The sequence below is a fragment of the Diadema setosum genome, chromosome 19 (assembly GCF_964275005.1).
Source record: "Diadema setosum chromosome 19, eeDiaSeto1, whole genome shotgun sequence".
In the NCBI taxonomy this organism is placed as follows: domain Eukaryota; kingdom Metazoa; phylum Echinodermata; class Echinoidea; order Diadematoida; family Diadematidae; genus Diadema; species Diadema setosum.
In genome coordinates, this window is record NC_092703.1 from 4,267,506 (window position 1) to 4,280,119 (window position 12,614).

The following is a 12,614-nucleotide window of genomic DNA, read 5'->3' on the forward strand; positions in this document are numbered from 1 at the left end:
GAATATAGGCAAAGTTCAGTTTGCACAAATTCAGATTGAAAGTATCTTGTGTTGGCAACAAAGTAGAGGCCTACTCAAAAGATTTCCTGCTTACTCTTATGTTAATGAAATGTTCGAGATTATTTCCTCATTTAAATTTCCTGTTAGCCAATATTCCTTGTTCCATTTACGTGCAATTTGTTCTTATATTGTTATGCCTGGGTCAGTGACTGGATCTATTTTGGTAATTTAATGCATTCAAGAAATGGGGTATCTCTCGTAAATCCTCAACAATGTTAATGTCTATTGTATGACTCTTAATCAGGAAGTGTCATTGATAAGAAATTATGTGTATGTTAAGCATGTGGTATATAATTGAAAGCAACTAAAATGTTCTTGTTTCCTTTGCAATGAAGGCACACATTCAGTAAGTTGGTGCGCAAACTATCAAAAGAATTACATTTTATTCCTTGTGTCTCCAATGCAATGCACTTTTTTAAAAATCTTTATTTTATTGCCATTGTTGTGCACCATGTTGCCTTCATTGAGTTGTATGTTTGCGCCTGTGTATGTATGCGTGAGTGTGTTTGTGTGTGTGTGTGTGTGTGGGTGTGTGTGGATGGTTGTTTAGGGTATGCTTGAAGGGGCTACCTGTTACGGAATGTTCAGTTCAGCCAATTTGTTAGCCATGGTTGAACTTAATATCTACAGCAAACTTATGTATTTAAACTGCTCTCTCTCTCCGCATTATTCACTGTGGTTGATGGCAAACCCTCCCGCAAGTGTGAGTCTTAGGGCGCATTTACAAAGAGCAAGGGAATGGCAACGGTCTGGTTTTTTGCTATTTTGCACCAGAAGGAACCAAGTATGATTCTATTATTTAAAAGAAAAATCAGTAATTTGGTACAAAATCACCCAAAATGGTATTCGTATGTCAATATCAAGAGCAAGAAAAAATCACCAGTTGAAGATTAATTTTATAACCAAATTATTAGCGGGGAAGTGATATTGTAACAGAAGCAGACATGGTTCCTTTTGGTGCACCATAGCAAAAAACCAGACCGTTGCCGTTACCGTGCTCAGTGTAAATGTGCGTTAAAATCAGAGCTACATACACTGTATGTATGCACCTTGTCTCCCAGATTCCACAGGAGGCTCTCCAGAATTTTTTGTGCCTCGTGTCCTGGAGAGAGAATATCATAGCGTCCCTCATTTGGGAATTACATGGCAGATTGATATTATGTGTGTTATCACAGAGGTACACTGTATCTTCCTGATTGCTCTGTAGAATCTCCTCAGTGTGTAGAGGTTGGTAGCCTGGCACACTGTACAGCTGTACATGCACTGCTGGTAATAGTGCATCAAATTCTTACATCTCTTTAATAAGTAGACACCCACTGCTTACAGAACTGTATACAGCAATATAACAAATATTCAATATGCCCCCACTTTCATGGACTTTGATGAGCACATTTTCCCTGCAAATTATCTCTTTGCTCATGTTACTTCCCCAATTCATACCTAGTTTGTTCCCAATGCTAGTAGCATGTGTGTAATGAGGGAAACATTGATGGGTTTAAAGTGGAATAACTTTGTTTTGCTGTTCAAAGAACCTGTCCAGTGCCCTGAAATATATGTGGTATTTCATGATTGTTTACTCTTTTCCTTTTTTTTTTGTTTTGTTGTGGTTCTTCCTCCCCCACCCCGCCCTGCTGTAAAGTGTTGTTGATTTGATTTGTTATGAATTATGTGCTATGAAATGGCCCAAGATGTCCACCTGTGTTGCCGTGGTGACCGAGCATTTTTTCAAGACGACTTGTTTCATATCAATGTGACATTGTTCCATCTATATTGTATACAAATTAAGCGGAACAAAACTGTGTAAAGTACACTTTGACATTGTAAATTCATGTAGCTCTATTTATAATCATTACAATTACTATCATATTATGTTGATGTACGATGTATGTTCACCCCCATGTTATGCATATCTCCTATGTGGAAGAAGAATAAATCTGAAAACAAATTCAAAGACAAACATGGATTTCTTCTGTGCCATCTTTTAAAAGTTGTAAAGATTATTATACAGTGTGTTGCAGTTTACGTGATATTCAGGTTGAGTGATTTCAGTGTAAATCAAAATGAACATTTAAGTGAGGATAAGTGAAGTTGACTTTTATTTATGACATATCTGACATATCATAAGTGTCCCTTCTCTTCCGCAGGGATTTTTTGTTTTTTTCTGTGTTTAATCCCTGTAAGTGATGTTTTCCTGGCATCTACTAGCACAATAGAGACCATATAAGGTAGTGCATGATAACGTCTCAAAAAAAAAAAAAAAAAAAAAAAAAAAATTAAGTGACAGATTGTGTGGGTCTGGACACACATGATGGCATTTTCCTATGCACATTACTTTTTCACATGGCAGCCGGGGGGATGGGTTGGGGGTGGGGGGGGTGGTGACACCCCCCAAAACAAATTAATTCCATTTTTGTCAATTTGAGATATTTGCGATCAACCTGCTGAAAACGAAGAAAATGATAAAGAAAATATGTGGTATTTTTCATTGCCATAATTTCAGTAATATTGCTTTTTGTGAAGCCAGTGGGGGATCATTAGAGAGGTTTGATTTTGCTCCATCTGATGATGGACTCGTTTTAAAGGGAACGTAAACCCAAAGAACAATGTAGATTGAGTGAAAGCAGCAACATTAGTAGAACACATCAGTGAAAGTTTGAAGAAAATCGGACAATCGATGCAAAAGTTATGAATTTTTAAAGTTTTGGTGTTGGAACCGCTGGATGAGGAGACTACTAGAGGATATGACGTATGAGTGGACAACAATACAAAGAAAATATAAAGGATATTCAACAAAAATTCATTTTTCTAGAATTATGAAAGAGCAGTGGACCAACCGCTTTCAGAAAGCAGGGGGAATAATTGCTACCCTTAACATATGTCAATATCAAGTTGATGGAATTTGTAATTTTCATGAAAAATGGATTTTTGTAGTATTTTCTTTATATTTTCTTGATATTGTAGTCCACTCATACGTCATAACCTCTAGTAGTCTCCTCATCCAGCGGTTCCAACACCAAAACTTTAAAAATTCATAACTTTTGCATCGATTGTCCGATTTTCTTCAAACTTTCACTGATGTGTTCTACTAATGTTGCTGCTTTCACTCAATCCACATTGTTCTTGGGGTTTATCTTCCCTTTAAAGAGTTTAAAGATGGCGCTTGACCCATTTGGCAATTAAACTCTTCAAACATTGTTGCATAAAATTCTCCTGATCCTTTCCCCTAGCTGATATTCCACCTGATCTCTGGTTCTGATCATTCCTAAAAAAAAAAGATAAATAAAAAAAAAGATGTCTTCAATACCACCCTCAACAACAGATAAAGTCAAGATAGGCGGTCCGAAGGTCACATTGAGACACGAAAAGGGCAATGTTCACAGAGAGAACGGAAAATGTCAACGGTCACAACGTAAATAAAAGGACATCAGGCATGGGGTTTCAGCTATAACAAATAACACTTCTGCTAGTAAATGCTGTATACATTTCTTTCAGCCAGCATACAATTACTGTACTTTGTCCTGTGAATCTTCTTGGTGAAATACTATGTCATACTGTCGTAGCCAAGTGTGCTGTGCATGATTTGATGTGCTATTACCGCTGCACTCGGCTAAAACAACTTTAGGTATCTGTCATCCTCAACAGCAAGAGACCGATAACTTCTGCACAGTCACGGTATGTCTTGTCAGTAGTAAGGGAGTAATGAATTTGTGTTATACAGTTGATTAATGGTAATGTTATACTGTTTGTATTTAGTTACATTACGTACAGTATTAGTGAGAACTTAAAGTGGTAGTGGTACAATAGAAGTAGTACATGTAGTACTCGATCTGTATAGTCAAAGTATTAGTACAGTAGAAGTAGCAGCAGCAGTAGTAGTAGTAGTAGCAGTAGTAGTATAGTAAGTGGTGATGGTGGTGGTGGTGGTAGTAGTAGTAGCAGTAGTAGTATAGTAAGTGGTGATGGTGGTGGTGGTGGTGGTGGTAGTAGTAGTGGTAGTAGTAGTAGTAGTAGTAGTAGTAGTAGTAGTAGTAGTAGTAGTAGTAGTAGTATATAGTAAGTGGTCATGGTGGTGGTGGTGGTGGTGGTAGTAGTAGTAGTAGTAGTAGTAGTAGTAGTAGTAGAGTAGTAGTAGTAGTAGTAGTAGTAGTAGTAGTAGTAGTAGTAGTAGTAGTAGTAGTAGTGTATAGTAAGTGATGATGGTGGTGGTGGTGGTGGTGGTAGTAGTAGTAGTAGTAGTAGTAGTAGTAGTAGTATATTAAGTGGTGATGGTGGTGGTGGTGATGGTAGTAGTAGTAGTAGTAGTTGTGGTAGTAGTAGTAGTGGTGGATCCACAGGGGGTGCACTTGGCACATGCCCCCTTTCCCTTATTTTTTTGCTAAAATAAAAGAACAAAAAAAAAAGGAATGAAAGCGGGCGCATGCGCCCCCTTCATTCCCCCCCCCCCCCCCCCCTTTCCGGAATTCCTGGATACACCCCTGAGTAGAGAAGACAAAGTAGTTGTATTAGTGGTTACCCAAAGTAGTTGTATTAGTGGTTACCCGTAGTAGTAGTAGGAGGAGGAGGAGGAGGAGGGGCGGGGGGGGGGGGGGGGTGCTACAGTGTGGTAGTATAGTATATTAGTTGTAATGTATAACAGCAGAAGTAAATTGTGTTAGTAACATAGTTATAAATTACTGGAGTTGTAATAGCCGCGATGAAAGTTATGTTCTTGGTAGCTGAAGTAGAATCGATGATAATACCATGTACTGGTAGTAAAGGGAAATGGTGGTCATAACTAGCAGCAGAAGTATTGCTTTTATAGGGATCATGCAGGTATTCGTACTGATATATAACAGTGGCGATAATGTCCACCGTGTCAAGCTCTGTGACATTGCATGAACCCAACCATTACAAAATCATAAAAGACTTGGTAATCTTCTTCGATACTCTAAAACCTATAAACATCCATATGTGATTCATTAGTTATTTGATATGATTATCTAATTCTTATATGTGACTCTGAATCACAAAATAACCACCATAAAGTTGCCAAACATGTATATTTAATTGGTTTTGAGGGTAGATTCTGAAAGTATAGACTCTATGCCCTACAATCATGTAGCTCAATAAAAATGGAATTTCATAACCCACCTTAACATTGAAATAAAAGTAAATACAAACTCTTGAAAAGTGCTTCATGAGAAAAGAGGCTTTGAAGTTTAGGGTCACCCAAATAATGTTCTTGTGGGGGGGGGGGGGGGGAGGTTAAAACTTCCCATCTGGTTTGTGATCACAACTTTTGGAATTATGCAGAAGAAGTACTGCTCTAACATAAAACATGAAAAACTAACAATATTGTCTCGTTTGACCAGCCCAGACCTGTTTTACATATTTCGACTCCTCACGTAAAATCAGCGTGTGCGACTTTTTGTTGGTTTTGTGATTCACGCGATCACATAATTACGTGTCTCGCAGAAGGAAAAACTTGTCGCGTGAAATTATTCCTAGTCTTGGCAAAATGACTACACTGGCTTTATTCTTACCGCCTAAATCTAGGTATTTGTTTTATTTTGTTTGTTTTTTGTTTGTTTATTGTTGATAATACATTTAAATCAGCCCATTTCAGGGGCGATTGATTCTATAGCTCTCCGCCTCGCAATACAGCCGAAGTGCCATGGATCGATGGGAGGGAAGAGTTGCCCTGGTTACCGGCGCTTCAGCCGGTATAGGTGCTGCTGTTGTCCGGCTGCTCGTCAAACACGGCATGAAGGTGGTTGGATGCGCAAGAAACGTGGACAAAATGAAGGTAAATGAGATTCTAAAAAAAAGAAAAGAAAAAGAATATCAAATCTCGCAAAGATTAAAATAATAATGTGGTATTGATAGTAATTACGCACTGCATTCCTTGCCATGTTATTTCTACATGGTTCCCGTTAATAATAATGACAATAATAATGATAATGATAATAGTAAAATTACCTATATGTCAAAATATCGACTTTGAAGTTATCTATATACTCTCACACGTGTCTTTGCTAACAACATTCAAAACCTTAATTCGATTTTTACCGTAGACGCTTATAGCTCAGAAATGAAATAAAGATAGGGCCTATCTTAATCTATTCTAAAAGAAAGGACGGAGAAGAAGAAGAAAGAAAAAAGGGCGGAAGCTGGTGATGACTTAATTAGAGTCCTTGAGATTTGTTATGTTCCTTATTTTGCCTGAATATTTCCCCTAAGAAACATCGCTGTTCTTCAGTGTTGAGTTTTCGCAGCTTTATCGTACTTACATAACTACAGATTACTTGATACCAACCAATAGACCAAACGGACTCCAACGTAAACGAGTGACTCGCCAGTTCTATACTGTAAATCAATATATCCAACAACAGGAGTAAACTATCCTACCCCAATCAGCTTGCTTGAAAGTGAGATGGATTGTGAATTTGGCAAAATAACCAAAACGCCATTATAGCAGCCACACATATCCCAGGAGCCAATATTTTCAGTGCACGCAACATAGCATAACAATTAACTTGGCACCTGACAACTATAAGAAACCTTGTATTAGAAAAACAAACAAACGAACAAAAAGAAAAAACAAATCCTCCCTGGCTAAAAGAATAAGTAGCCTACCCTGATTGACAATCTATACAGTCATAAAGGGGCAACACAAAGCAACCAATCACCGGACAAACGAAGTATCATCGAACAATCAAACGAGTAAGAAACCCTCTCATTGGGCATGCACCTTTAACTTTCAACCAATCATCGTTCGTCTTTCAAAATCTACACAGGCACTCGCCGATGAGGTCAACGGCGGGAAGGGCTCTTTCCATCCAATCCAGTGCGACCTCTCGAAGCGGGAACAGATACCTACCATGTTTGAGACCATTAGGACCGAGCATGGCGGAGTGGACGTGTGCATCAACAACGCCGGGCTCTCCTTTAGATCGCCGCTCCTTGAAGCACCACCTGAAGAGATGGAACATTCCCTGAACGTAATTGATATTCACAATGAATACTCATATTGACTGAACAAGAAGGAGTTCTATATAGGGTGGCTAAGCAATACTGTTTTAAACCCAATTTTCAAACAGTGATTCAGACACATTCAAGAGTTACATTGAATGAAGGCGGTATTTACAAAGGCAGCGACACAGTTGAAAAAATTCTATAACCAGTGAACGTTACGAACATAAAAAAATGTGTACAATCGACTCATTATTTTGCCACAATATGTAATTGGAAATTGAAAATATAATATAATTGAAATTACTGCCGCTGCATATTCCCTTTGAAATTTAATTCACAAAATGTAAGGACTTTCACATCTATCTTTTAGTTTCAGACACAATTCCTTTCTTTTCAAAGATTTATTGACTTTTTTATACAGTAATAACTTTTTTATTATTATACTTCGCTTGAAGTTACATGAATTTCCATGCTGGTCTCACCGAGCTCCATCAATACAGGTTCGCGTCGTCAATTCAAAATCTACCTATCAAAGATAACGACTCGTGATCCCTAATTAGTTACATTCTGTTTTCCTCTAATTTCTCTCGCCTGATTAAGCCTAGTATGCATTGAACGAAGGTTTATGCAAGCATAATGTTCATGTGATGTCTATTCCTCTTGACCTACAGGTCAATGTTCTCGCTTTGTGCATGTGCACTAATGAATCGATCAAACAGATGCGAGAAAGGGGCGTGGACGACGGACACGTCATCATGCTCAACAGGTGAGAATTTGACACGATGGTATAGTATGGTTTTGGTTGAGATGGAGCTTCAGATATCTAATCTTTTTGTGTGTGAAATAATAAGAAACCTCTTATAAAACGTGGAGAAGAAAATTATATAATTCTGAGAAGAATTTGCAAGTTTATTATTTTTCATGAAAATCAGTTTGGCAATGGCTGAGATTTCTAAATACAGATATTCTCTAATAGAAGGTGGGACCCATCTTTTATTGGGACCACTTTGTTTTACTTTGTTTTTGGATACTTTGTGTACTATACAGTATGTTGATTTGCTTATCATAGAAACACCATCGTAAATGGTCTACAAAACTTAAAGTAGGACTACATAATACTCCACACAGAGGTACGATCATAGGTGAGCCTATTACCTTCTTGGTGTTACCGATTTCGACAGCAATGCTCATATCTGATAGCATTAATTACGATTGTTTTGTGCATTTTATATTTATTTTGAGTGTGTGTGGGGTTTTTTTCCAAGTATCAGAGTATCTCCGCATGCATCACCTCTTTCGTCGTCTATAATCATTATTGCTCAGTCATGGTTTCAAGTATTATTTGCTTCTTTTTTTTTTTTTTGGTCAATTGAAATTATTATGACCCGTAGTACCTCTATCAAAACCAAAGATCAATTGCTTATCTTCAGCTGCTTTACGTGTTACTGATTTCTTTATTTCTTTCTTTATTTTATTTTATTTTATTTTTTTGGCGGGGGGGGGGGGAAGGTTCTCATCTTTACAGTTTTTCACAATGTCGTCGTCAGTGTTGCTTTGCTCTGTTTACATTTGTTGTTTATATTTATATGTGTGGGTGTGTGTGTGTGTGGTGTTTTGGTTTTTTTTTTTTCATTAATCTTATTAGTTTAGCCGGACATCGTGTAATCGTCGGGGTGAACAGCCTCCACTTCTACTCGGGTACCAAGCACATGGTGACCGCCCTCACCGAGGGGTACCGGGATGAGCTTCGGCAGCTGAAGTCTAGGATTCGAGTCACGGTATACGCGCATCTATCATTGGTTCTTGTATATTGCAACGTCTTAAAGGTTCCCTGAAATACACATGCATGTTGATTTGTGTTGATTTATGATACCCTCAACATCACCTTTGCGTTGAAACGAATATCCAGAAACATTCCATGTATTTTTAACTAATTTTTCTTCTATTTTTCTTCAGATTAATTGGATACGCCCACAAAAAAAAAAAATCCTCCCAAACCAATATTCCTTTTGTGACCAATCATCTGTCAATCATTGCTAAAGTACTGATATGTTTAACAAAAGACATAGGAATGCACCTTCCCCTCGACTCAGCATAACTTTATTTCTTTGACTAACAAAAGACACGGCGAGGGAACATGCAAGTTATGCTGAGTCGAGAGAAAGATGCATTCCAATGTCCTTTGTTAAACATATCAGTACTTTAGCAATGATTGACAGATGAGACCACAACAGGAACATTTGTTTGGAAGGATTTTTGTGGGCGTATCCAAGTAAACTGAAGAAAAATAGAAGAAAATAAGTTTAAAAATATATGGCATGTTTCTCGATATTCGTTTCACCGCAAAAGTGATGTTGAGGGTATCATAAATCAACACAAATCAATATGCATTTGTATTTCAGCAGTGTTCAGGGAACCTTTAGCCGTGACACTTTGAATTCAAAACATCGTACAGACAAACTGTCTGACACTAATTGTTCATTAAAATGTCAACGAGTAAATTATATCCTGGAATCGACCATTACTTTTGTATCTTTACTGACTGTCCTTTTTAAGATGAACTTATAGCTAAATTATACCTCCACATCAGCAATCAGCAGTAGATTATGAGAAAATTATTTCTCAAGATTTTGGGTTATCACCGTTCATTATGCTTTTGCCTGCATGATAATTTCAAATTTGTTTCCATTGCCAACTCCTTAGTTTTTGATAAGTACAAACCAAATGATTTACGTGTCTTTGCGATTATGTTCAACAAAATAGGGAAATGTACTAACTAATAGGTTACATCCGAACACCGTTGTGTGGCTTTTTTTTTTCCTCCTGCCCAGGCAATTTCGCCCGGTCTCGTCGAGACCGAGTTTTCGATTCGCCAAAACGCACATGACCCGGAAAAGGGGAAAAATCTTTATAACGAACTGCCGGTGAGTAAGCATATAAGAAATTCACTAGTTTTTATATCAAAGTAGTTCCTTTCTTGTTGACAATTACATACTCTGTACATTGAAGATAATATTCTTATTTTACTTCTGGTACAAGACACCCCCCCCCCCCCCCCCCCCCGCTGAACTCGTATACCACACCCTCACTTCTCCTTAGTTGTAAACCGTTTGGGTGCCACTCGAAAAAGGAAAATAATTTTTCAGAATTTACGTGAACATCCTCTCATACAATCATGTATAAATTTCATACTTTAAATGATAAGGCTTTTCGAATATGTTAATGTTTTTTTTTCTTTAATCCCCTTCAAAGATATTCCGTAATAGCACTGGCAAGGTCAGTGATCTCAAATCAGCCGCTGCCATTTTGTGCTAACCACACCGTTTTTAAGAGTTCAGGTATATAACACACGTTACACAATCGTATGACACGTGGGTCTGTAAATTATAATCATTATGTTCACTCCTGTGATAGTTTCCTCTTTATTTTTGACATAATGCAGTGTCTAAAGGCGGATGACATTGCAGAATTAGTGGCCGTGGTACTTCAACAACCACCGCATGTACAGGTGCGTGTGATAAACATTATTTTACATATATTTACCTTTTGTCATGTATGGTAATGATATGAATGCCCTTGAAATATCACACTTTCTATGTAATTATATATATATATATATGAAGGGTTTGTTTGCAAAAACCGGTAAGTCCATTTTTGAAGATTTTGAAGTACGATCTCTGTCATAAAGTACAAAATAATACCTTTTAAATGATATATTGCTCACTACCTATACAGGTATATTTTTTAAGTTACGGTCAAAAGAAGCAAAAATTTTCTTATTATTCTCTTTATTTTTCTTGACCTTTAATCGCAAATATCTCCATTTGGCAAATATGGACTTATCGGTTTTTGCAAACAAACTCTTCATATATATATATATATATATATATATATATATATATATGAAGAAAAACCGATAAGTCCATATTTGCCAAATGGAGATATTTGCGATTAAAGTTCAAGAAAAATAAAGAGAATAATAAGAAAATTTTTGCTTCGTTTGACCATAACTTCAAAAATATACCTTTATATGTAGTGACCAATATATCATTTAAAAGGTATCATTTTGTACTTTTTGACAGAGATCGTACTTCAAAATCTTCAAAAATGGACTTATCGGTTTTTGCAAACAAACCCTTCATATACATATAATCGAGGCAATGTAATGATGACAGAAGATGTCGCACGATGCCGGCTGGTGGAAGCTCTAGACCTTCGGTCTTCTTCAGCTTTATTGTCTGTTTATACGAAATGAAATAGATGTTTTGAGCGTGACAATTCATAATTATTATGGAGTAATGAACATAATACATTGAATACAATTTCAGCATGAGTTAACAGCTTCAGAGCATACTTTGCAACATAGCAATTGCAAATCATTCAACAATGTATAATTGTAAGTGGATATAATAATGGGTATGTGTATATAATATATGTAAATATGACAATGTGATATAATACTTTATAGGAGGATACGATGAAAACCTAGATAGTTTCTAAATGTTTATAAGATTAGATATCAAAGTGTAAGTAATTCCTTGTGAAAGAATCATACACTTCGATACGGCTTTTTATAATATCTTATCTTGTGATTTGTATGGGAACAAGTTAAACCGACGCACCAACACACACTTTTTCTACACTTACAGTGTACACATATCCCTTGTTAGCATCATTGACATTGACCTTTTTATTACTCTTATTCATATCTTGTTAATATTAATATAATAATCACATTTTGCTTTATTACTGCGCCGGGATTACCAAGTCACATGAGTGACGGTGATTTGTGCTATTTCATTTATACGATATGTGCATTTCATAGTCATATTTCTTTTCCCGGCCTTGTCTGTCACGACATACGTATAATGTACGCACGTTGTATCATCTTCTGGTTGTTAACTCTCAGTAATGTTGCTCTTGCCTAATTCCTTTTCATCAATACATGACAGATCCATGACTTGCTCGTGCGGGACACCGATCAGAAGTATTGACGTTAAGGACATTCGTGCTTTCCCGGCATGCAGTATATTTTTGAAATAGACCGATCGGTTCACGGTATCCATAGCTCTTTTCTATGCTAAAAAGAAAAAAAAAATGGTGGGAAGTGATGACCGAAACGATTTCGAACATTTCAGCGAAACTGACGCACGGCGTGGACATTCTGCTGCATCAACCCGAATTAATCCTTAAGATAACTTGAATGTGGCGAAATCTTTCCTTTAAGTCACGTGAAAATACGTTTTTTTTTTGTTTTTTTTTTAAGCTTCCATCAGGAAGGTGTCCATCAGAACAACTCCTGCTCCCATTATTATCCTATGTCATGATCAATTTTGCAAGAAGTGCATGGGCCCTCTACATGCCCAAAGCAGCTGATACTTCGCATTGTTGGTGCCATCTTTGACATTGAGCCAATTGACAGTCACCTGTTCGCCAATTGACAGTCACCTGTTTTATTTCGTCAAGGAAATGCAGAATATGTGATAAGAATTTAGGAAAGTTTAGCAAAAGGAAATAAGATAATTACATTTTGTCTGGCGCTATTATTTTGATAATGCCTTGAACTGAATATGTCATCTCGCGCAATGTGTGTGAATTTT

The 12,614-nt window shown here is 37.0% G+C and overlaps 1 protein-coding gene across 1 annotated transcript; it reads left to right on the forward strand.

Moving 5' to 3' along the window:
- Positions 1–5,713: 5,713 nt before the first annotated feature.
- On the forward strand, positions 5,714–12,008 carry LOC140242912 (dehydrogenase/reductase SDR family member 11-like). Its single transcript, XM_072322659.1, has 7 exons — positions 5,714–5,845; positions 6,837–7,040; positions 7,686–7,780; positions 8,660–8,792; positions 9,846–9,938; positions 10,457–10,522; positions 11,967–12,008. The coding sequence occupies exons 1-7, from the start codon at positions 5,714–5,716 to the stop codon at positions 12,006–12,008; spliced, it is 765 nt and encodes a 254-aa protein (XP_072178760.1).
- Positions 12,009–12,614: the final 606 nt, after the last annotated feature.